Source organism: Peromyscus leucopus, chromosome 1 (assembly GCF_004664715.2).
Source record: "Peromyscus leucopus breed LL Stock chromosome 1, UCI_PerLeu_2.1, whole genome shotgun sequence".
Lineage (NCBI taxonomy): Eukaryota > Metazoa > Chordata > Mammalia > Rodentia > Cricetidae > Peromyscus > Peromyscus leucopus.
In genome coordinates this window covers 153923017-153947640 of record NC_051063.1, presented here as the reverse complement: position 1 = coordinate 153947640, position 24624 = coordinate 153923017, and the positions used below count along the sequence as shown (strand labels likewise).

Sequence of the window (24624 nt, the reverse complement as noted above, 5' to 3'; positions counted from 1 at the left end):
CGGTACTGAAGCAATAGCTAGATAATTTTAATTAGTGTTAAAAGCCAATCTGGAAAGCTCCAGGGTTTCTGCTACTTCCTGATTAGATTTGCTTCTAAAGAGAAGACACTCAGCCACAAGGAGCCCATGCAACCCAGGCAGCCACCCCGGCACCCTGCAGCCTGCAGTTGCTGGGTCCTCACTGCTCAGGAGGCCCCCAGGCACCTTTCCTCCTCCACCCCCTAGACCACACTTCCTCTCTGGTTACTGCTGCCCTCCTGGAAGCCTGTGTGCCTACCCTCTGATGGTACCCCAGGCAGGAGCTTGGCCAGTATTGCATCTCATGGTCAGGAGAGGTTCCTGGCCACTGTGTGACCTCCAAGGATCGGGGAGGGAGCCCAGGCAGCAGGACTCAGAGACAACGCTGTAAGTTACCTCTCGGGGAATCCAGGCTGATCGAAGGGTCTGCTGGTGTGAAAGACCTCTGCTGAGTGTAACTGCTAAAAATGTAGAGTTTTGGAATGTACTTTTTTATTCTCTCCTTTAATGAAAACCCTGAAGACTTCCTCTTATTATTTGTATTCTACTAGCTTACTTATGCAAAATAGTTTCCTGAAGTATTTAGATATGCCTAAGTTGTCCCATTGTATATGTGGAAATAATTGTTTATAAAGAGAAGGGAGAGGAAGGGCCACTCACACCAATCATTATGAAGAGGTCACTTCTGAGATGTGAGCTGAGGGTCTGTATTATTATTCACATCATTCGTCCAAAGGCTCTCCATTATGGGGTGATTTTTAAGTACTCCTCAGTGGGATTGTCTGTGTTTTTCAAATATATTTGTTTGAAACTTTCACTTATCTAAGCAACACTCAGTAAGCCCTATCCTAAGCCAACCGTTGTGCCAATGTTGGCCTTGGTGATGAGGACACAGTTGGCTTTGTCTCTGCCCTCTGCCTTTTTAGGGAGTCGTTTTCCCAACCCAAACTGACCAAACCAACAAAAAACGCTGTGGCAGTTGTCCATGTAACAAGGTCACTGATAAGGTCTCTGTAAGACACAGGGAGACTTATTCTAGAGGCCTTGCCTGAAAGTGGCTCTGGGAACAACTTTCTTTTTTTTTTCTTCCTCTTTCCCTTTATCCTTTTCTTCCTCCTCCTCATCTTTATTCTTGAAACAAAGTCTCACTATGAAGTTCAAACTGACTCAAACTCCCAGCCTTCCTACCCCAGTCTCCCCAGTGCTGGTACACGTAGGTACCACCAAGCCTGGCCCCTAACAGCATCATTCACTTCAGACGTTCCAGGGTTACCCTCAACAGAGAGGAACTAGAAATAATTCCAGTTGCTCTGGAAGTAACAGTCTGTGACATCAAGGATGCTGGCTACAGGAGAACGAGAGACAGCAAAGACGGTGAGCCCAGAATGCCAGAGATAACCAGGGCACGTGCGGAAAGGAATCTATTACCATCGCCCTTGGCCAAGCTCCAGGCTGGGCTAAAACTTGTCAACAAAACAGAGACACCCATGAGGATCTTTGCACTCCAAGATCAGCTCAAGCTGTGTGAAGATTCAAGATCACAAACAGCTGCGTTGATTTCCGCTTCCCTTCCCAAATGTAAGGCAAATAAAATCCTGGCGCTTGATAGTGAGAAGAACAAATATACAAGAATTGTCTTTCACATTTTGGCTTAGAAAGACATCGGTTCACAAACCAGGGTGGGCAAGACACTGTTCAGTTGTTTCCCAAAAAACAGTGTTTACAGCTCTACGTGGTCCAAGAATGTTAGAAGTTCGCAGCTGCATTGGTTTTCTCCCCAGGCACACCCTGAGGCTGTGCGGAAGACTAGCAAGCTCCACCAGCCTGCCTCCAAAGACCATCTTGGCAAGCCAGGAATGGGGAATGGACTCCCCACAGTCATGTTTCATCCTCATATAGTGACAAAAGAGGGGACTGGAGAGGCACCACCCGACTAGCAATGCACCTCCTGATGGGCCTTGGAAGAGGCTCCAAGAATCCCTTTGCATGGCCCTCCCAGCTTCCGCCTCCCCTTGGATCCTTTGCCCTCACTTTTGGTCCTGTCTGGCGCCCCCTGCAGGAACCTGGCAGAGTCCCCTTACACCTCCTCCTTCCTTCGGAGTGGAGAAAGGAGGCACAAAAGGCTGCTGTCAGGAAGGGCTCCGGGTGAACCCTGACTTCACCTCTCATGGCTTGATCCAGGTCACCTCACTTCTATGAGTCTCAGTTTCTTCATCAATAAAATGGGGAAGAATGTCATTGTTTAGTGGAGTTGTCCCAAGAATTTGAGATGACAGCCAGGGATGAATCCAGACACTTACAGATTCATCAATTCAAATGACAATTTAGTGCCAGCAAATATAGGCAACATGTTGGTCAATATAATAATGCAGTAAAATAAAGTTCTTTCATTTATTTTAGATTTATTTAATTTATGTGTGTGCGTGTTTTGCTTACATGTAAGTGTACCATGTGTACCCCTAGTGCCTGAGGAAGTCAAAAGAGGGCATCAGATGCCCTGGAACTGGAGTTGTGGAGGTTGCGAGCTGCCTTGTGGGTGCTGGGAACCCATGTCCTCTACAAGGAGGCCTCCTCTTCCAGCCCCACAAAGTTCTTTCCTCGGGGAGTTTCCACGAAGGGAAATAGAAGTTGCATGAACATATTAGTGACTGTGTAATCTCTATGTGAGGGAATGCAGTATCAGCAGATAAAGGTCCTAGACCCCTTCAGACCATGGAAGCAACTGAGGCCTCTCTACAGAACGGACAAACAGGGTAAGAACTGAAAGGCAGAAGCAGGAAGGCAGAAAGGGCCATTCCTTTCCACCTGCCAGCATGCTGAGGGTAGGTGGAGGTTTGCACCGGAAAGAGAGGAGAGCTTGGTCCCCGGCCCTACAGTTGTATCTCTTACCTATGGACTTAGGGGTGATGCCAGAGTCTGGAGTACTTCTCTGGAAGTCAGTTAGGGGAGTGAAAGTCGCACGGGTATGCAACTGGTGGAGTGATCTCGACCTAGGGATGTGTGCTTGTTGGTTCTTATTGTCAACTGGACCCAATCCACAGTCACCTGAGAAGAGCAATTGAAGAGTGCCCAGCTCCAATTGCCCTGTGGGGCAATTGCATGGACCGCTATTGTTCTAGGAGGGCCCAGCCCTCTATGGGCAGTGCTCTCCATATGCAGGTGGTCCTCGACTATACACTAAAGCAAGCAGACGGAGCCAGGAAGCAAGTCAGGAAAGCAGCTTTCCTGGTGCTTTTTGCTTCAGGTGCCTACTTTCAGTGACTGCCCTGGTTTTTCCCAGTCACGGACTGTTAACCTGGACGTAGAAGAGGAAATAGGCCCTTCCCTCCCCAAGTTGCTTTTGGTTAGAGTGTTTTTATCACCTCAACCGAGAGCACTCTAGGTTTGGACGAGCCAACTCTGAGCCTATGTTCCTCTCCATATCACCAGTGAGATGCACTTCCTGGCTTGTGGAGGGGAGGTTAAACAAAGACCGTCCACAAAGGAGGGTTCTACACCATGAGTTTTGTTATACAGGTTTGAGCCCCGCCACTGAGTTACAGTGTGACCGTGGAAAGTCACCAAACCTCTCTGTGCCTGAGATTTCTCCTCTGTAGAATGAAGTCGATAACAGCATCTCCCTCTTAGAGTCGCTAGAAGGAATAAACGCATTGTGTGTTCAGCTCCGCTACCATCACATAGTCATCATATTCCCGAGCACACCATCTTCAAGCCCAGCTCTTTCCCTGCCTTAATCAATCAGAGTATGTTCTGAGTGTATGGAAATTTCCATGGCTGAGACAATAAGTTGAATGTCTAGGGCCAATTAATTAATTATTTTTTTTTTTTTTTGAGACAAGCTGGAACTCACTCTGGTAGCCCAGGCTGGACTTAACCTTGTGGTGATCCTCCTGCCTCATTTTCCCAGGTGCTGAGATTACAAGTGTAAGCTACTGCACTGGGTTTTAGGCCCTGGACCTGGGGATCCCTGGCTTTCTGAGAGGGGCTGGGGGCATCATCTAGTATTCTGAGGAAGCCATCTGCATCCTCAGGATTGGGGTATCCAGAATGATCCAGGCATGGAAAAGAGGGTGTGTGTGTGTGTGTGTGTGTGTGTGTGTGTGTGTGTGTGTGTGTGAGAGAGAGAGAGAGAGAGAGAGAGAGAGAGAGAGAGAGAGAGAGAGAGAGAAGAAGGACCCTCTTTATAAACATCCACAGGTCAGACAGAGCACTGAAAACATTCCCCTTCCCCTTGCAGCCCCAGATACATCTGTCCACTCCTCCCTGACTCCATTCATAAAAAAGCTGTTTTCTCCAGGGAATCAGTTCAAGGTGCTGGCCCTATCCTTCCACCAGAGTGTCAAACGCTAATATTCCTTCCCCCACCGACGGCTGCTTTAGTCCCCAAAGCCCAAGGTCACCAAGGCTCACCTTGGGGAGCAGCTGCCTTCTTGGAAAACAGGAATTGTTTCCACCACTGTCTCTTTATCTGTTGTTTTTCTGATGCTTCCAGCAGTGAAAACCAAATCACCAGGACCCATACACTACACACCACCGGAAGTGGCAGGGTTTGGGAGAGAGTGAAACAGTTATATGTCAAGACCTTCCTCTCACTGAATCTCTCCAGACAATGCTTGGAAATAGCATCCTCCCCCTCCTTTTGTTTTTACAATGAAGAAACAGAGGCACTCTGGCTAAAGAGATCACTTAACTGACAGCCACACAGTTAGGGAGCAGAAGGACTGACATTCAAAGCCTTGCTTGTCTGATTCCAAAGTCTATGCTTCTTCCTGATGCTGCACTAGACATCTACAGCCTGAAGCTGTGCACTGCCTGTTTGCTGAAGAGTGAGCAAATCTCTGCCCTTGTCAGCAGGGGTGTTGATGCTCAGAGCAGGGCCTCAGAGCAGGGCCTGGCCAGCAACTTTTGTTCAGGCTGTCCTTCAGCCAATGGCAAGAAGGGCTCAGGTGACTGGAGGAAGAGAGCGTATCTGTGTTCTTCATGGGCCAAGGCACAGCTGCCTTATGGAAAGAGACTCTAGGACATCTGAAACCTGTGTTCTTCTGCCCCTTCCTCCCTTTCTTCCTCTTGTGCATGCATACGCATGCACACATGCACACTGTCCTCATGCAGCTTGCAGCTGTTGGGAAAGCATGCCAACCGAGGTGTTGAAATCCACAGAGAGCCAGAGCTTGGCACCTGGGGAGCGCTTTTCAGCACTTTGGGAATGACAGCTTACTCACGCACACAACCTTTCCAGAAAGGTCACGCTTATGCCATTGCTTGCCGAGAGAGGAAATTAGAGCAAAGGCCAAGGGTGGTCAAGGCCAATCTGGAGTTGAACTTGTCACCCCTGTGGGTGTCAGGAACCACAAGACCTAGCAGTGGTAGCTCCTGTTTGATGCCACTGTTCAAATTCCAGTAACCCTGGGAAAGCCAATGACCAACCCTTTTCAGGCCTCAGTTTCCTTTCCTGCTTAAAAAAAGGGGGTGGTGGTTGATTGAGCCAGGCATGGGAGGCTGAGGCAGGTGGATGGCTCTCTGTGAGTTCAAGGCCAGCCTGGTCTACATAGTGAGTTCCAGGACAGCCAGGGCTATGTAGAGAGACCCTGTTTCAAACAACAAAAAGCTAAGGTAAAGGGTCAGGGTCGGGCTGAGGAGAGCGCTCTGCTGGTCAAGTGCTGAGCAGGCAATGATAATGGCATAAGTTTGGATTCCCAGAATTCACCTCGGCATGGCAGTGCCTGCTTTGTAATCCCAGGAGTGGGGATGTGGAGACTGGTGGACTCTTGGGGCTCACTAGCTGGCTACCCTAGCCTAATTTATAAGTTCCAGGTCAGTGAGAGACCCCATCTCAGAAAAAAGGTCTATGGCAGGCACCTAAGGAACACTTGGGGTTCCTATGACATCCCCCATTCCCTACGCCCCCCCCCCACACACATAAGGGAGGTCAATGGCCTTCACTCAATCTGAGCTGTCACACAATATTCTAATGGCAGCAAACCAGGAATAGTAGCAGCTGTTGTTACTAAGGGCTCTAAACACATTTCTAGATGCCTGTGGGTACCATTCTCTGCCATCACAATCTGAGACAGCATTTCACTATATAGCTTGGCTCTTCTGGAACTCACTATGTAGACCAGGCTGTCCCCAAATGCATAGAAATTTACCTGCCTCTGCCTTTTGAGTGCTAGGATTAAAGGCATTCACCATGCCTGCTCATCTTTTCTTTTTACTTTTTTACATTTCTCTCTCTCTCTCTCTCTCTGTGTGTGTGTGTGTGTGTGTGTGTGTGTTGTGTGTGTGTGTATGTGTGTGTTTATATATACACACATGCCACAGTGTAAGTATGGGGGTCAAGGACAATGGCAGTTGGATCTCTCTTTCTATCATATGGGTTCCAGGAATCAAACTCAGGCCATAAGGTCTGGTTGGCAGGCACCTTTACTCACTGAGCCATCTAGTTAGCCCATTCCCTCTTCTTAAAACAAGCCTGCAAGGTAGCAATGGCTATCTCATGCTGTAGGCATGAAAACAACTCATTGGAAGTCAAGGAGTTGCCCACAATCACACAGTAAGTGAAAGAGCTGAGATTTGAACTCTGGCTCACAAGGGTGACTATTATACATACACCACCTCTTAGGCAGTTGTTAGCTTTTCTGTGGCCATTCTGCTGGGACTCACCCTGTGCTGTGCTTTGCTGAGCTGTTAAAGGTTTTGGTGGCCTGATGAACAAGAAGGGGCACAGGTAAGCAGGACAAGGTGGCTTCTAGAGGAAAGCATAGAGCCAGCTGCTTCATGGCTGACCCTGAAGTTGCCCCAAACATGTTGATTTTATATGAAAAGGAACATGCCATCTTCACATTCCTTCTGCTAAGCAAGGATGAGCTGCTATCAGAGATCACTGTCATCACTGAATGCCTCAAAACACTGACCTATTTTTTGCTGTGTAGAGACGTATCTCTAAGAAATGTTGTCTCCCTCTAATTGTCACAGGTAAGAGCCACCCCGCCTACCCACTGGATACATCCATTCTTCAGTTCTGAGATACCAAGGCTCTCCTGCCCTTTCTTGCCCCCTCTCCAGCTCCCTCTCCCAGGTCTTTTGTTGGCTGCTTGCTCCAACCTTTTCTATAGGCATCACCTTTCTCTCATGCCTCCATGTACACAGAGGTAGAAGAGGACAGAGGTTTCCTTGGTCCTCCTTTACTTCTGCAATGTAGTACAACCTTGGACCAATGATGCAATCAACCTGTGCCTCAGTTTCCTCATCACTGAAAGTGGTATAGTACAGCTCTCCATAGACACCTATAGATTCAGGTGTAGCTGCTGCTTACAGGATTAGTATGAGTTTTACAGAAGAATGTACGGTGAGGTCAAAGATATGACCAACCTGTGGCCTGTGGGCTGTGGGCCCATGGGTCACAATGCTAGAAGTTTTTGACCCCATCAAAAGTACTTTCCTAAAAGCTTCCAGGCTGTTCTGCTGTGCAGCCAAGATTAGGAACCACCAAGTCAACACAATCTCTGAGAGATGCATGTGAATGTAACTTGTGCTCTGGGTTCTAGGTGCTTAGGTAGCACAACACTTGGAGCAAATTCAGCATCCTGGGATTACCTTTTGAATGAATGTACAATTATATTTATCTGCAGGATTAAGGGGTGAGTGATTTCCTTCCCCAAAGCTAGTCACCAGCCACTATGAAGAGCCAAATTCTTCTGAAACAAACTACACGAGTCAGGTCACATACAAAGAGAAGGGGGCTCCATTCAGGGGTAGGATTGGGGGTGACTCAGCATTTGGATGTCTGGGTTTTTCAGTTTTGTGTCTGCCCAAGTACAGAGATCATGCCAGGTTCAGACTTACAGTCAATGGCACTTCCTGAAGCCTGGCACCGCTTTCCAGGTGAAAACAGTTCTACTACTCCTGCTGGGACACAAATAGTCAGAACACAGTGGCGTGGTGGAAGAAATGATTGTTATTTCTCCTTCTCCTTTTCCTCTCCTCTCCTTCTCCTTCTCCTTCTTCCTTTTCTTCTTCCTCCTCCTCCTTCTCCTCCCTCTCCTTCTCTTCCTCTCCTTCTCTTCCTCCTTCTCCTTCCTCCTCCTCCTCTTCCTCATCTTCTGTGACTGATGTTCAATCAGGCTGCCAAAAACTAGGACACTATTTGTATGTGTGTGGGAAAGGCAGAGCAGGCCATGCCCTGGCCTTTCGGAGTCGTACAGCGTTTTTCCTTTTCTCTCAGCTGGGCGTTCTAGACGGTCTCATAGAAGGAGCCCTTCCCATAAAGACCATAAGGGTTCAATGGAGAGGGCTGAGTGCTAGTTTTGCATTAGTTAAGATCAATGGGAAATAAAGTAGGGCATCCGGTGTTCTCCGAAAGAACTCAAATGGTAACCCATAGGGGACCAAGCTCTTAAAGACACATGCTAATAAAGGGTACACCTCTCCAGCTTATTCTTTTCACACAGTCAAGACTAGCACAATGTACTGAATCACAATGCACAAACTGGGAGATGTTAGGGAGTTGGTGTGACAGGAAGAAATGCCAGGAAGGCCAGTAGTGGGGGAAAGGGCTGGAAGAGACACTTCTCAAATGCTCCCTGCACAAGGTACCTCTACCTGGATTTTAGTCTTCGTAATTAGAGGGTCACTATCCCTGTTTACAGATGGGAAGACTGAGGTGCAAAGAAGCAGGTACTTTCATTAGAAAGCGGCTGAACCCCTTGTAAATTCTGACTGCAGCCTCCAAGATCTACCCATAGGCTTTGTCTTGTCCTGGGTCAGAGAGCTCTGATTCAGACCTCCAGGGAAGCCCATTTCTGGGTGCTAAGTAAGAGCAGGCAAGGCAGTAGCTGAGGTGATCCCCAGGTGTCAGGCATATTCCTGGACATTTTTTTTTAGGCTGTGGCATTGTATAGTGTCTTGAGGCTGCGAGGTTAGAGCCAGAGGTTAGGCTGCAGCGACCATATGGGTCCCGTGAAAAGGCCCCCTTCCTGACCTAGAGTGGTGCAAGGGGAAGCTAAAGGGACAGTCTCTGATCCCTGAGACTATGGCTGTCAATCACAGGCGCCGCATCAGCGCTGTCATCTTCGTGAGCCAAGTCAGCTCTAAGGAAAGGAAGATCGTGCCACCATCAGCTTGACTAGGGACCTTGGAGACTGACCTTGGGAGACCCACATAGCGCCAGCCGAACATGACAGGGCTCCTGCACTGACCTCTTTGCAATCAAAGCTGAGTTACTTTTATTCTACTTTTATTGAAGACTAAAAGTAGCCCAGTGGCTCTGCATCATTTGTTGTATGAGATGGTGATTAAACCGACGCCCCAGTGAGCCTTGAAGATGCTCTGACCAGGGACCCAGGGAACAATCTTCAAGTGGTCCCTGCCCCCAGCATACCCCATGCCAACTAAGGCCGATTTTTAGTTCTGGACTGGGGCAGCCTGAGGCCCAGGATGGAATACCGGTAGATGAAAGCCCAGCGCCCTTGCCTTGATCTGGGATAAACTTAATTTCTGGAACTTTCCACAGATGGGGCTGAGATTAGGGACCAAACCACACACTTTTTTGGCTTAATTCCTGCCCCAGCTTGTCCCCAGCCTGTCCTCAGCCTGTCCCCAGCCTGTCCCCAGCCTGCCCCAGCCTGCCTGCCTCACCCTGCCCCAGCCTGCCTCACCCTGCCCCAGCCTGTCCCCAGCCTGCCCCAGCCTGCCCCAGCCTGCCTCACCCTGCCCCAGCCTGCCTCAGTCTGCCCCCAGCCTACCCCAGCCTGCCTCAGTCTGCCCCATCCTGCCCCATCCTGCCCCAGCCTGCCCCAGCCTGCCTCACCCTGCCCCAGCCTGTCCCCATCCTGCCCCAGCCTGCCTCACCCTGCCCCAGCCTGCCTCAGCCTGCCCCCAGCCTACCCCAGCCTGCCCCCAGCCTGCCCCAGCCTGCCCTATCCTGCCCCAGCCTGCCTCACCCTGCCCCAGCCTGTCCTGCCTGCCCCAGCCTGCCCCAGCCTGCCCCCAGCCTGCCCCAGCCTGCCTCACCCTGCCTCAGCCTGCCCCAGCCTGCCTCAGCCTGCCCCAGCCTACCCCATCCCCCCTTGCTTGTTTTTTTTCCTAGCAGCACATCTTTACGGAACCACAGTCCTTATCTTAGCCTCTCCAGCTGGGAAGTCCACCTCAGATGCTCCTCTGTGTGGTGAAGGTAAAGAGGCACACTTCCTGCAATGTGTCTAGTTAATGTATGGCACACGGGAAGTGACTGATGATCATAGCCACTTACTTGTAGAAGAAATTGCCAATAATGACTACTTTTGACTCTGAAAATGGTATTTTCCCAATGACATGTTACAGTATAGTCTCCCAACATTCTTTTAGCAGCTACTGTGGGAAAAAACAAAAACTAGTGAAGACCCTGGCTTGCTGTGGCAGGCTCCCAACCCAGAAGCCTCCTTCCCTGCTCCCTTCCCCGTGAGAACAGTGTGGGCCTCTAATGTCCTAGTAGCTGGTGTTTTACTGCCTGGCTCTGGGTGGGACAGTAACACTTGTTATTTAAGCAGAAAATTGTGCAAATTTGGGCCCCACCTAAAACAGGGTTGAGGGCAGAGGTGAGGGTGGGAAGAGCAATCCATGTCTGTCAGGCGGAAAAGGTCAGATCATTAATAGGAAAAACACACTGTTAGCTGCCCCAAGTCCCCCCGGGGCCAATGTTTTGTAAATATATTTGTGTTTTACTTTTCTCCAAAGATGATTCTGTGGCCTGTTAACGGCAGCTGCTGTGAACCTTCCCTTTGATGGCTGTGGTGTATTTATGGCTCATTTCAGTTCTAATCACCGGGCAGATGAAAAGTGTGTGTTGGTGTGGCCAGTGGCATAAAAGGGGCCTGGAACTTTGTTGTTTATATTTCCTCTGCCTATCACCGCTCCAGTGACATGGCAATCCATCCCCCTATCTCCCGAACACACCATCCATTCCTTTCCCATCACGAGGGGATCCCGTAGAGGGGGAGAGTCCTGCACAGAGGTCTGAGGAAACCCAGGGCCCAAGCAGAGGCAGGCTGGTAGCAGATAAACCAAAGGAAAAAAAAAGAATTGGAAAATATGGGGAATTTGGGTAAAAAAACTGGGAAGTTGAGGCCATCAGGAGCTGGGAACTACTGCAGCTGGAGCCTGGCTGCCAGGTGGTGTCGGGTTACAGTCCATCAGGTACACTGCAGTCCACAAACAGTGGCCACCTGGAACTGCAGTCCACAAACAGTGGCCACCTGGAGCCATTCATGGGCTGCTGCTTTTTTATTACTCGTCCCTGCCCCCTCCATCTGACCCTAATACACATGCGCATATTCAAAGTCTCCGTAAAAACAAGGACTTTCTTCTGCTACAGTCTCTCGGAGGCACAGGTGCTAGATACATACTTGTTGACTGAATGAATGTTGTGTTCTTAGTCAATAAGCAAAAATGCTGTAGAAGCCACTAGTGCTCCTAGAGCATTGGCAGGGACCAGTGCATCAAAAAAGAACTTTCTGGAAGGGAAAAGTGTGACCCAAGTTTAGGAGGCTTTACTACAACAGAGCGAAACAGGAGTAGTTTTTGCTTGACCAGCAAATACCATTTGTGGAGCATCCCCACGGAGGTGGCTGCTTTTTCTACAGGCCACAGCATATTCGAATTTTCCAGATCATTGTGTGTTTGGCATTAAGTAGTAATGCACATGAGCTTTCTCAGACAAGAGCTAGCAACACCAAATACAGCTCTGAAAAGTCACATGACCCGGCTTTTTGCACACAGACTTTCAGGAGGTCCCTACAAACAGAAGAGCCTGCTGAGTCACATGCAAGTCACAGGTCAGGGAAGATGAATGTGGGCTCTGTTCTGGCATAGACCAGAGGGGATTTCCTCCTGTGAGTCGGCCTGTGTTGCCAGAGTTGTGGGGTGGATTCATTCTATTGATGTCTCTCCAGCAGAAGAGCCATCCCCAAAGTCACAGAGGGCCCACACATGTCATACTGGCACCTGGCCATGGAATCAAAGCCTGTATATTTCATGGTCATGGCTGGTTACACACAAAACCCTTCCAAACATGTGGCCAAACGAGGGCAGGCCATGAGCCACGTGGAAGGCATTTTCAGCCCCGTTCTTGTGTTGAACATGGGACAGGTGTACCCTCAGACACTGAGTATGGGCATGAAGGTCTTCTGGTACTGAGCATAGGGCTAGCTATACTACTCCTGGTCTATGGCTGTATCACCTGGCCACACACACTGCAAGGATGTTGGGCATGCTATTTGGGGATATCCATGTGAGGAAGGCCTCAAGAAGATAGTCAGACTTGACTGGTATCAGAGGGCAGGAGAGCTACTATGAGATAATCTAGAACCCAACTGCAGGCACTGGCCAGGCACAGGGACTGCAGATGGGAGACCATCTGTCATTCCAGACAGAGACATGCTCTCAGTGTAAAGACACCAAATTCCAAAGATCTCAGTGTGTGTGGGGGGGAAATGTCAGTTGCATTGATAATTTTATGTTGATTATATATTGAAATGGGCATGAAGGCATCCCTTTGCACACTAACTTCATTTCCTTTGGCTATAGATATGTGATTAATGCACACTAAAGGCACGCATGGAAATATCCCAGTGAAGCCATTCATCTGTATGGTTAGTATGTGTTAACACAATCAGATACCAAACAAACTTGCATAAAGAAGAAAAAGAATATTTGAGGTTGCCTGGCCAGCTTATTCCCTGGCTTGCCTGGCGTCACAGTTCTCAGGCCTCAGAGCGAAAGCTAGTCTGAACCATGCTATGGCAGCAGACTGTATTTGAAAGTGGGGTTTGGTTCTGAGTAACTATGTTTTGAAATTGCTGATCTTGAGTCACTGGGACCAATTCTCTCCACCCTGCAAGTGAAAAGCTGGACCAGAAGGCCTCCAGAGTTCCCCAAGGAGCTGCTTCTTCTATCAGCTGGTACAACGGAACCAGCACCTTTACCAAGGTGTACAAAGAGAGCCAAGAGCCTAGGGAGAGTATCTTACTTTCAGCTTGCTTTTTGCTTTGCTCCAATTCAGAGGTGTCACCTACAGCAGGGAACCAGTGTCTATGTCTCCATCATCACGGCCTCATCTGAGACCTGTGAGCTTCACTTTAACATACTAACAAGTTCCTATGTCTTGGAATTACTTTGAGTGCTTTACACATATAATCTCATGTTAGTGCTCACATGACTCTGAGAAGGGGTGCTCAAGACAAACTTTTAAAGATTTATTCTTATTCATTTTAATTATGTATAGGTGATAGGTGTGTATATCTGCATGTGGTTATGTGCATGTGCCTTCAAAGGCCAGAGGTGTTCTTAACTCCTGTACCCTCTCTCCAGCTCCACAATAAACTTTTTTATATATGCATAAATTAAAGCAGAGTGAGCTTTTGTTAAGTCTCCCAAGATTACATTGCTAATAAGTGGTCCATGCCCAGGGCCCTAGGACTTCAGGCATAACTGGACACGAGGATAGCCCATACATAAGGTCTCCAACTAGACCCCAGAAAATCAAGTCAGCATACAAGGTCATGTGTTGTCCTCTGCCATGACAGTCAGTAGCATGTGTCTGGCTGCCAGGCAACCTCGCCATTCTGATTCAGTGCCCTCAAATTCAAAGTCCAGAAGAAAGACACCTTTTTGTATGTCTGTATGCTGCAGTGACATCAGTACCCCACCCTAGCGCCCCCCCCCACTGATCCACTGGGATCATTCTGCACCCCTACTTCCTCTTCCAGAATTTGCCTCATTCCTGGTTCCTGGCTCTGGTCCCATTTCCTAATAGTGTCCTTGCACTTAGCTTCTAGAGCTGTCCATAACCTGCATCATTCCCCATAGACTGTCCATCTCTGACAGGAGCTGGCTTAGTCTGACCTCTGTGTCTCTGTCCTGGAACTGACACACAGTTTGTCTTGAGCAGGACCTGGAACGGAACACCGAGAAGGGCCACACTGGACCCTCCCTCCTCTAAGGTCCCAGCGCCTTGAGGACGAGTCTTCCTGTTAGGGAGTGTACCTATAGGCTGCCTCCTCTTACCCTTGACAGCCACATGGTGTACATAGCTTTTCATCCCAATTGAGCTCTCTGGACAGTGGTGCTATTAATTAATGATTATGACTGGGTGAGGGGCCACACAGGGGCTGTGCAGGCTAACGTTGGAGTAGCCTGGCCACAACTGTGTCCAACTCTGTGGCACATGGTCCTCATTCCTTCTTCTGAGTCACTCATATGTGTCCGCAGAGGCTCTAAAGAACAGAGGAGAGCTGGTGGACCCCTTAGTGACTGGTGCACACATTTCCACATAGCAGACTTGGCCTTGAAATGTGAAAAGACATATTCATTTCACCATCAGTTATAAAAGTTTGCTATTTTATTTTATTCCATATATCTTTTTCTCAATTTTTGAGCTGAACCCGATGCCCAGGAAGATGCCTACCATAGGTTTGTCCTCTTGATCATTACACCTGGGGGTCAGGGTATGTCAGCAACCTGTGAGGGTGGAGGTGGACACTCCCACGTCCAAGGTGTTCGCTACAGTGCACAAGGCCTGGCTCTGGGTCTGGACCTGCTCTTGAGCTTTCCTTCACTTGAGCTTTCTCCTCTGATTTGCCTTGACTCTTGGGAAGTAGAACTGTGGAACAATCTCCTCTGATTTGCCTTGACTCTTGGGAAGTTGAACTGTGGAACAATGAGAAGCATTTGTGCAGTTGTTATGCCCCCTTTGCAGACCATTCAGTGATCTCAGTAGAAACCAGAAGGCAGGTCCTACAGCGGGGCAGACCCGGGGCTTGGGGGGCAGACCTGGGGCTTGGGGGGCAGACCCGGAGCTTGGGGGGCAGACCTGGGGCATGGGGGCAGACCTGGGCTTGGGGGGCAGACCTGGGGATGGGGGGCAGACATGGCCTTGGGGGACAGACCCGGGGCTTGGGGGCAGACCTGGGGCTTGGGGGCAGACCTGGGGCTGGGGGGCAGGCCTGGGCTTGGGAGGGCAGACCTGAGGCTTGGGGGCAGACCAGGCTAGGGGCAGACCTGGGGCTGTGGGGCAGACCTGAGGCTTGGGGGGCAGACCTGGGGTGTAGGGGCAGACCTGGGTTTAGGGGCAAACCAGGGCTTGGGGGCAGACCTGGAGTGTATGGGGCAGACCTGGGTATATGGGCAGACCTGGGTGTAGGGGCAGACCGGGCTTGGGGCAGACCTGGGGTGTAGGGGGCAGGCCTGGGGCTTGGGAGCAGACCTGAGGCATGGGTGCATACCTGGGTGGAGGGGCAGATCTGAGGCTTGGGGGCAGACCTGGGTCTGGGGGCAGACTGGGGTATAGGGGCAGACTAGGATGTTGGGGGAGACCTAGGGTGTAGAAGGCAGACCTGGGGTCTGGGGGCAGACTTGGAGTGTAGGGGGCAGACCTAGGATGTAGGGGAGACCTGGAGTGTAGGGGGGCAGACCTGGGGTGGAGGCTTGTTTTCTCAATAAGACCTGACATAGCAAGAGCGGGTGAAGCACTCATCTCCTGTGTTAGTGCAGTGACCTTGGGCTTCCCTGGCAAGGTTCTGTCTGTGCCTGTCACGACACACAGATGCTCACACACACACACACACACACACACACACACACACACACACACACACACACACACACAATTGCATACACATGCACATACAGTGACAGTCTGCCCCAAGAACACCAATCCGCTCTTTTCCTTTCTCTGCACCTGTACTAATTTGCTGTGTCTGAGGGCTTAGCACATCTTGTGCTGAATCCACCCCTCCCCCACTCCTTCAGACTTCCAATTTCCCTGGAGATGAAAAGATAATTTGAAAATTAACTTCTTCCAGCCTTTCTCCATGGCCCCAGGGACTCTTAGCTAGAAATGCACAGTTCCTTGGGAGGTAATGATGGGGAGGGCAGGATGGGGACTGGCGCAGGTAGTACTCCTCCTGTCTGGATGAGGGTGGCGGCCACACAGGCTTGCTCACTTGAGATGATTTCTGACTGTGATGCATCAGTGAGAACTGAACTTTAAAAGACAAACCCGACCCCACCTGCAGCTCCGACTGTTCTGCCTTCTAAGGGTCAATGCAGCTCAGAGCTGCCATAGAACTGCTGGGGCAGGGAAACGAGTGAAAGTCACACAGGTTCCGTGCTTCCCAAGAACAAGGTGGACCCGGAGCTACCTCTTCTTCAGGCTCTGGACAGCCTTGTGTCCCTGGGTAACCGGGTCAGGGGATCCTGTGAGAGGAGGCAAGTTGGACAACTCTGCAGCTGGTGGCAGCCAGACAAACCTGTGTTAAGACCTGGGTTCTGTCTCATTCTAGCCATGTGACCTTGGGAAAGTTACATAAACTTTCTAATATTCAGTTTCCACATCTGCAAAATGGGGCTAATAACAGTGCCTGCTTCGTATGAATGCTATGGGAATCACCTGTGTTGAATATACAGGTTTTAGCCCAGGGCCTGCCAAAAAAAAAAAAAAAAAATACAAGTACCCATTAAAACTGAATGTTATAATCGAGCACCACCCCCTCACTTTATGTGAGTTAACTTAGACCAGAGAAGGAGTATCTTGTTGAAGTTTACAGAGCCAGCAGGTCACTTGGTATCTTAGAATTATAGTTCTTCCATATAGCTTGCTTTTTCCTCACACTGGGTGCTATAGGCCTGCATCATCCAGGGAAAGTGGTTTCTATCGTCCAGCAGAAACTGAATGCAGTGTTGCTGATAGGCCTTGTGCACAAGCTGGCAAGGGCTGGAGGGGTGGCCACCGGGTCCCAGGCCCCAACATGCCTCACACTGGTGCTACAAGGAGGCTGAGACTCATTCAGTCAATGCAGATTGCCTCTATTGTGTACAGGAGCTAGGTGACATGTGAGCAGGAACGACCCCCCTTCCCCTGCCCACCCCACCTCTGGAACTCACAACCTGGATGGGGTCAGCGGGGCCATGTTGAAGGATGACTATGAGTGATAGGCTGGACAAAGGGGAAACAAAGATGACATCTCACAGAAGAACCTGGGAGGTCAAGGCACTGATGAAACTGAGCAGGAGGCACTCGAGGGAAGGGAAGAGCCAGAAAGGTCTCATGTGAAGATGCTGGGGCTAGTTCAAGAACTGGGGAACAGGAAGAGGCAATGTTGCGAGGTGGGCTAGACAGGCATGGGGGGAAAGAGACTGCATGGGACCCGGAGGCAGATGCCACCACAGAGCAGTACTGTCATCCTGTGACTACTCAAACAGAGATAAGACAAACCCACTGGGACCAACTCACCCCTCAGAGACAACCAACTAGCTGACTTGTTTCATTAGAAGGATATTTCCATGGCATTAGCCTTCAGAACCGACAGTTTTATCATGCATCTGACTCCATGAATCCCCCAAGCCTCACAGGACACAGATGAAGAATAAACCCTATTCCAAGAAAAATCTCAACCCGTTCTTAGACTCCCCCAGTTTTTCATGCCTGACTTGTGAATAAAATTTCCTTCCATTAAAATGGACCCATAAGGCAACCCCAAATCTGATGGCCGTGTGACTCTTGAGTGTGTATTTCTGCTCTGTAACAACACTCCACCCCAGTTCCTCACTGAGAACTGAGTCCTTCTGATGATAAGAAGAACTTAGAAACTCAGTCTGCTGTCTCTGTACCTGAGACCTCTCCAGTCTTCACTGCCACTGACAAAGGAAGCCAGCAAGATAGCCAGAGCCAAGCTAAGAAGAACACTGCATGCCATTCTGCAGGGATGAGGAGTCTGTTGAGAGTCAAAGGTTGGGAGACAAAACAAAGAGGCTTTCCTTCTAGAAAATTCTCAGCCCTGAGTGCCTCTCTCCCCACCCCCACAAAGGTACTTAGTGCACAGTGTGGAAGGCTCCTAACCCTTGCATATCTCCCAGAACTGGAGCAGCAGGACCTGTACATACGGGTGCATCTTCATTTTGTAGATGGGGACACTGAGGATCTAAGAGGAAGAGTGGCTTAGCCAATGTCACTCAACAAACCAGAGGCAGAATTCGGTCTGCTCTCCAAGCCTCCAGGCCACACATGTCCTTGTACCCTGTCCTGCATCACTGTCTCACAAGTTTGTGGAACAGCTTTTCAACCCTGGCTGGACTGCCAGACTCTCCGCATGTCCTTGAGAGATGGAGGAATCCGGGCACCTCGTGGGAATGCTTGTCCTCCATCTGCTTCTTCTTTCACCCTTTCCTGGCATGAACCTGGGCCATGCTGAGCCTGCCTCCCCGCCTGAGCAACCTTGCAGCCCTGCTCAAGAAGATCAAGGAAGGCTATGGCCACAAGCACTGATTCTATCAGGGACTGCCTGGACTTCTCCCTCTCCTCTCAGGTGTGGAATTCCCTAGGCTTGCTCAACTGGTCCCAAATGACAGATGTCTTATCAGTGAAGGTGACTCTAAGGCAAGGCCGATCCCCTGCCGAGGATGAGTAAATCCACCTGCTGAGGCCTCTAGGAGGAAGATGCTGCAAAGGGTTCTGGGGAGCAGACCCATGGTTGTCATTGGATCTAAGACCTCCGGGAGGGTTATGAGCGGGGTCAGCATTTGCATCTTGTCCACATTTTGCTTCCCCCTTCCCCAGAACTTCAGAGAGAACCTTCAGCGTCCCAGAGCCTGGCCTGAGTCTGTGCTCCCAGGGAGTGGCAGCTCAGGATTAGGAGTGAACAGATGCCATGCAGGGGGATCCCCAGCTGCAGTGATATAGCTTTTGGTGCTGTATCAGCTGGGGGCCTTGGGCTGTAAGGTCATCCACTTTGGAGCCGGAGGTAGGACTGCTCCCTTGAGGGCGATAGATGTCTCCGTTGTTGACAATCTTGGAAAGGGTCTGAAATGTGACAACCATCAGGATGGGATGGGAGAGAAATGTCCCCCTCATCATACAATGTGAGGAGTTGTCCTGAGCCTTCAGTGGGCCCAGGTGCTGAGCTACTCTAGGACTTGTGGGAGCTGCCTGGGACCCTCAGCTCCACTTTGTGGCCAGAGTAGTTGCTACAAGGCGGCAAAGACAATGACCATCGAGATTTAGATAGTGCCAGAGCACCCTAGATACAGGGGGCATGTCTGAGAAGTTGCCCCACTTCTGAGAGAAGCCAACAACCAGGAGGACCCTGGCCTTCAGGCAGGCACTCTCACTTCCCTCCCCCACTGGTGAGAGACATCCAGCAGCTATGATATCTTTGCACAGAGTCAAGGCCCTGGGAACCCCCAGAAATGATGGAAGACAGTATGACAAAGTGATGTCCAGTAGACCTGGGTCATAGCAGTTGGAATAGAAAAGAAGTCTACATCCTGCCCTTTGGATCAAGATTTTCTACATCTAGGAACCGAACTGAGCAAAATCAAAAATATTCAGGAAAAAAAAAAGGATCTGTAATGAACATATGTAGATTTTTTTTTCTCCTGTGATTGGTTCCTAAACCATATGGTTCAACAACCATATAATAGCAACGGTTGCGTTGTATCTCATAGTATGAATATTCTGGCGTTAAAGGCTACAGCGAAAGTGTCGAGTTTATATAGGAATATTCCACCTTTTATCGGTGGTACTTAAGCAGCCATAGAATTTTATAATTTAAAGGGCTTGAACCAATCCTCAGGGATATTGAGGGGCCAATGTCATATTTTACATTAAGTTCAGGAACAAACCAAATACATATGACGTCTCTCTCCATCACTATATCTTTCCTGGGGGAAAGATATCACCATAGCTCACTTCACAGAGGAAACAACATACTTTCAGGGATGTTGTCAGTGGTTTCTAGGTTTTATTTTGTCTCATGTAGCCCAGGTTGGCCTTAGACTTGCTATGTAGCTGAGGATGACCATGAGCTCCTGATTTTTCTGCCTTTGCCTTCCAGATACTAGGATTCAGGTGCATGTCACCACACCCCAGCTAAAGTATTCAGTATTTGGATAGTATAAATGAGTAAAAAAACAAACAAAAAGCCCAAAACAAAACAACAATAACAACAAATAGGAGAATATACAGGTTCCTAATTTACATTCAATTCTCTAAGCAAGGAATTTTTAAAATTTAAAATAGTACATTTAAGCTGGGCATGGTGGCACATGTCTCTAATCCCAGCATTCAGGTGGCAGAGGCAGGTGGGTTTCTCTGACTTCCAGGCTAGCCTGGCCTACATAGTGAGTTTCTAGGCCAGCTATGGCTACATTGTGAGACCCCGTCTCAAACAAACCAAGTGAACAAAAACTTACATCTACAATCACCATCATATTTTTAGGATACCTTAATGTCAAAAGTAGAGCAGACTATTTGATCAGAATAAAGGCCAGCCTTTTAAACTCAATGTTCTGAGATCCCAGTTGAAAAGCCATATTTTTCTCATTTCTCTGGTAACTGATGGAATCTGCCCTTGAACTTATGCTGTTATGTGGGGTAGAGGCTGGTACCCTAGGGGCCACAGACATCCAGCTAGGAAGGGGTGAGAGGTGGCTTTCTTCACACCTGACTCAGTCTTGCCCTTTAGGAAGACTGCTATGTCTGCTCTCCTGAGGCCACAGCAGTAGAGACTCTCAGAGCCACCACAATGTTCTGTAGACACTCTGGAAGCAGCCGGGCCTTGCTTGATTGTCTCTAAAGATTTGGCCAAGAGGTTTGCCAGCACATCGGCACAGGAGGCTGGCTGAGCTCGGGACTGGAGTCCTTGTACCTTTTTATAGGCCATAAGTACTCAGTCCTAGCTGGATTTGGAGTACCACAAGCGATTCACAGATTACCCAGGCTCTTTACCCCATCGGGTGACTATGGGATACCTGCACTTCTCTGAGAAAATGGTTACCATACCAAGTTCCTAGGTCCTCATGGGACTAATCAAACCATGTGGATAAGCATGCTGATACACGACATGTTCACCACCGTGCTCAGCTTTTCCTGTCTGGCAGTCTGTTCATCCTCTAGAGCCTGGTTCCCATCCACTAAGTGGGGATAAAGGGCAGATTATACAAGGCAATGCATGTGTATAAGCAGTTTAACCCAGTACTCAGCCATGGCAAGTGCAGGGAAGGAACTGTTATTAGCATATTATCACCATTAGCCTTTTCCTCCCAGTCCCCTTTCTCCCTCCCAAGATTCCTAACACTCAATCTAGATAAGTAGGCTTGTCCTGAGCCGTGTGCATGTGAGACTGTATGTGTGAGACTGTGTGTGTGTGAGACTGTGTGTGTGTGTGTGTGTGTGACTGTGTGTGTGAGAGACTCTGTGTGTGACTGTGTGTGTGAGTGAAACTGTGTGTGTGACTGTGTGAGTGAGACTGTGTATGTGACTCTGTGTGTGTGTGTGTGTGTGAGAGAGAGAGAGAGAGAGAGAGAGAGAGAGAGAGAGAGAGAGAAAGGGGGGGGACCACATGATGGTGTGTGGCATCATTCTACCTGAGGTCCATAAGGCCAGGTCTATTCCCTAGCCTATCCCTTGTGAGATGAGCTATCAGGGACACACACACACACAGAGGCTACGCCAACAATCCAGGCCCGCAGCTGTTTCCTTGCAGGGACATTCCTTCATGTGGAAGTATCTGTCAGACACCTGACATGGTCTGTCCCCACAGGAAAACCACTTGGTGAGCCTGCTGATCTCTGCAGAGCTACTTCCTGGACCCCAAACTCTGGCATTTTGGAGGTTGGCCAGAGCCTGAGAGCAGAGACCATTGGTATGAAGGAACAAGGGGTTCATCATGATGGGATCCCATTGCTCGCTCCAGTCAGAGACTGAAGCCATGGATACAGAACAATCAGGCCAATGAGCTTCCAAAAGACCGGGTCAGTACGTCCCAGCTCCCACACTGCACACACAGTGCTGGAACCATGTTGGATTTGAAGATCCTTGGGTTGACACGTCAGCTCCACCACTCAGATCGGGTGTCTCCTCACTGTGTAAAAGCTCAGCTTCCCTCCACGGCACAGTAGAACTACACAACTGCTGTGCACATTAAGCTGGGCATGAATGATGCTTGAGTTCCTAGTGTGGTGCCGTTGCCTGACAGTTACCCCTTGCCATGGGACATCCCAAGAAAACCTGGTCTCCATGTATGACATGACCCCATCTGTGTTCAAGTCCTGGCTCTGTCTCTCATTAGGAAGTTAGCCAACCAATACCAGTCACAACTAACTTTAATCCGTTTAATAACTTAATGGGAAGTGCTCTGTATGGCACCTGGCTCAGAGCAAGTGCTCCGTAAATGGTGGCTGCTGTGGACAGAATTAAGTTATCTAGCAGCACTCCCAACATGTGCTTTGAGAAGGCTACCATTGCCTTTGTGGGGTGACAGGTGGACAGGGTCTGGGGCACACACCTTTCTGGCAGGTGTGCTCATGTGGGATCTAAGGCGCTACACTTTATATTTATTAATTCCCTATACTGGAAAGCCTGCCCTAGCCAGTCGCTTTATAGACATGACAACATTATTACCCCTTTTTATAGAAGAAAAATGGAAGTTCCGAGAAGTGAAATGAACAGCCCAGGGGAACAGAGCAGTTAGGAGAACAGGCAGAGGTTCCTACTCAGGTCAGCCCTGTCTCTGTAAGGGCAAGGGAGCTCTGAGTCTCTCTTCCATGAATAGGTTGTAGGGAGGGTGTCTGGCAGGTTCCTAGTATTTATTCAGCTCTGTTAGCCAGCTTAGGGTGGTTGATATTCAAAAATTCAAAAATCGGGAAGCCAAGGACAAAAAAAAAAAATCAAAACAATAAACAGTGATTCAGAGTGAGTCCTCCCTTGGCGGTTACGGGAAACAGGGCTAAGTGACAGCTTAGTCACTTCGGAATGGCCCAGTTGTTACTCATGGGCAGCAGGTCACACTGCTCAGGCCAGAAGCCAGCAGGTCTTCTGGTGCCAAGAAGGCAGGAAGAGGCTCCAGCCAGGGGCACTTGAGAGGAAAGGAGGGGGGGAGGGGGAAGGGAGCTGAGCAGGAGCCATTCTGGAAGAGGTTCAGGCCTGCAGGACTTCTAAGCTCCCCGGTCTGCTCCCAGACCCTCTCCACATTCCCCCTGCTTTCCAGCCTAACCTCTGAATTCAGACCCAGCCAAGTGGGAAGACCTTCCTACCCCTTCCTGCCACGATCACCTCGCCCCTCATTCCAGGTGACTCTTCCCGCTCTTCATCTGCCTTAGGCCTCTGGTGCGGAGAGCTCTCTGGCCTCTCACCCTTCTGTCCCATTCTCCTGGGTGTGTGTAGTTCACTCACTCTGGACACTCCATGTGAAAAGGCCCCGGTCCTCAGGAAGCTCACATCAAGGGTCTGGGTCACTGGGGAATCGCAGGTGTGGACAATGGTTGCAAAAGAAGGCCTTAGCACAGGTAGAGGGCGGCGCCGGGGCGGCCAGAAGGATGCCCTGGGGCTTGTGATGTTTGAGTTGAACTTTAAAACAGTTTTTAAAAGTTTGCTTTGGGAGGGCTGGAGAGATGACTCAGTGGCTAAGAGCAAGTACTGCTTTTGCAGAGGACCTGAGTTCAGTTCCCAGCACCCACATCAGGTGGCTTACAACCACCTGTAACTCTGGGATCCAATGCCTTCTTCTGGACTTCATGGGCACCTGTTATCACACATACACAATGTACATACATACCTGCATAGATAAATACATACACACATGCATATAGACACACACACACACACATATACAGAGTTTTTTTTTTAAATCCCCAAACATGTTGTGATTCTTTTATTTTGTATACAGCAATTCATTATAGAATCTTTCCATGTCAATCACTGTTAGTCCACACAAAGAAAAGGTTACTTATCCCGGCTCCTGATGGACTGAAGGAGGCTGGTTCACTCTGTATGCTGTGGACCGTGTCAGGCTCTTCTCCACAGGCTCTTCTTGCATCTTTGGCAAATGAGACTTGCTTCTCTGGGCATCTGGGCTTTGCATAAGCTCACACCTTAGTGTCTGCTCTGGATCAGGCTGCTCACACAGCCCAGCAGGGCTTCCCCTCCATCCCTGCCAATTTCCATCATGGACAGTGAGTGATCCTGAAGCCATGGCCTCCTCTCCTTACGGATGGCTTCTCTCAGACAGCCTCTGTGTCTCTTTCTGTCTTCCCCTCCCTTCTGTCCACCTCAGAGCCCAGCACATCTCCACAGTGACGGGGCACAAGGGAATTCAGTACACAATGATGGAGAATAAAAAAAGCCTTAGGCTCACAGTGTGGTCCTTGGAGGCGGGTGAGATGCCTGCCGTCATCCAGGCTCTGTGCCTGAGCTCAGACCCACTGTCAACACACACCAGGTGTTGTAGTCTGGAGCTTCACTTGAAGAGGTGGGGCCCGGCTCAGGCTTTTGGTCACTGGAGCAAGCGCTGCTGGAGCCATGCCCCTGAGGAGTGTGTGGGGCCTTCGTCTTTCCTCTCCCTCTTTCGCTTCTTGGCCACATTAGTCTCTTTTTTTCATTGCCGTGATCAAACACTGGACAAGAAGCAACTTAAGGAAGCCTTTATTTTGGTTCACAGTTCAAAGGGACATGGTCCACCATGGTGGGTGGGGAAGACACTGTGGCCAGACAGTGCTCAGGAAAAAAGTGAGCTCAGGAAAAAACTCAGGCTGGGCAAAAATGCTATGAGACCCACACCAAAGGACCCACTACCTTCA

At 49.5% G+C, this 24624-nt stretch overlaps 1 protein-coding gene across 1 annotated transcript in view; it reads right to left on the bottom strand.

The window, feature by feature from the left end:
- Positions 1-14605: 14605 nt before the first annotated feature.
- LOC114700542 (splicing factor 3A subunit 2-like) overlaps positions 14606-24624 on the bottom strand; it is a 44590-nt gene continuing 34571 nt past the window's right edge. Inside the window, exons 2-6 of the mRNA XM_028880205.1 lie at positions 16194-16248; positions 15184-15425; positions 14959-15090; positions 14792-14863; positions 14606-14700 (exon numbers count right to left, since the gene is read on the bottom strand). Of these exons, the coding sequence (XP_028736038.1) occupies positions 14606-14700; positions 14792-14863; positions 14959-15090; positions 15184-15425; positions 16194-16248 (596 nt within the window). The remainder of the gene's footprint in view (positions 14701-14791; positions 14864-14958; positions 15091-15183; positions 15426-16193; positions 16249-24624) is intronic.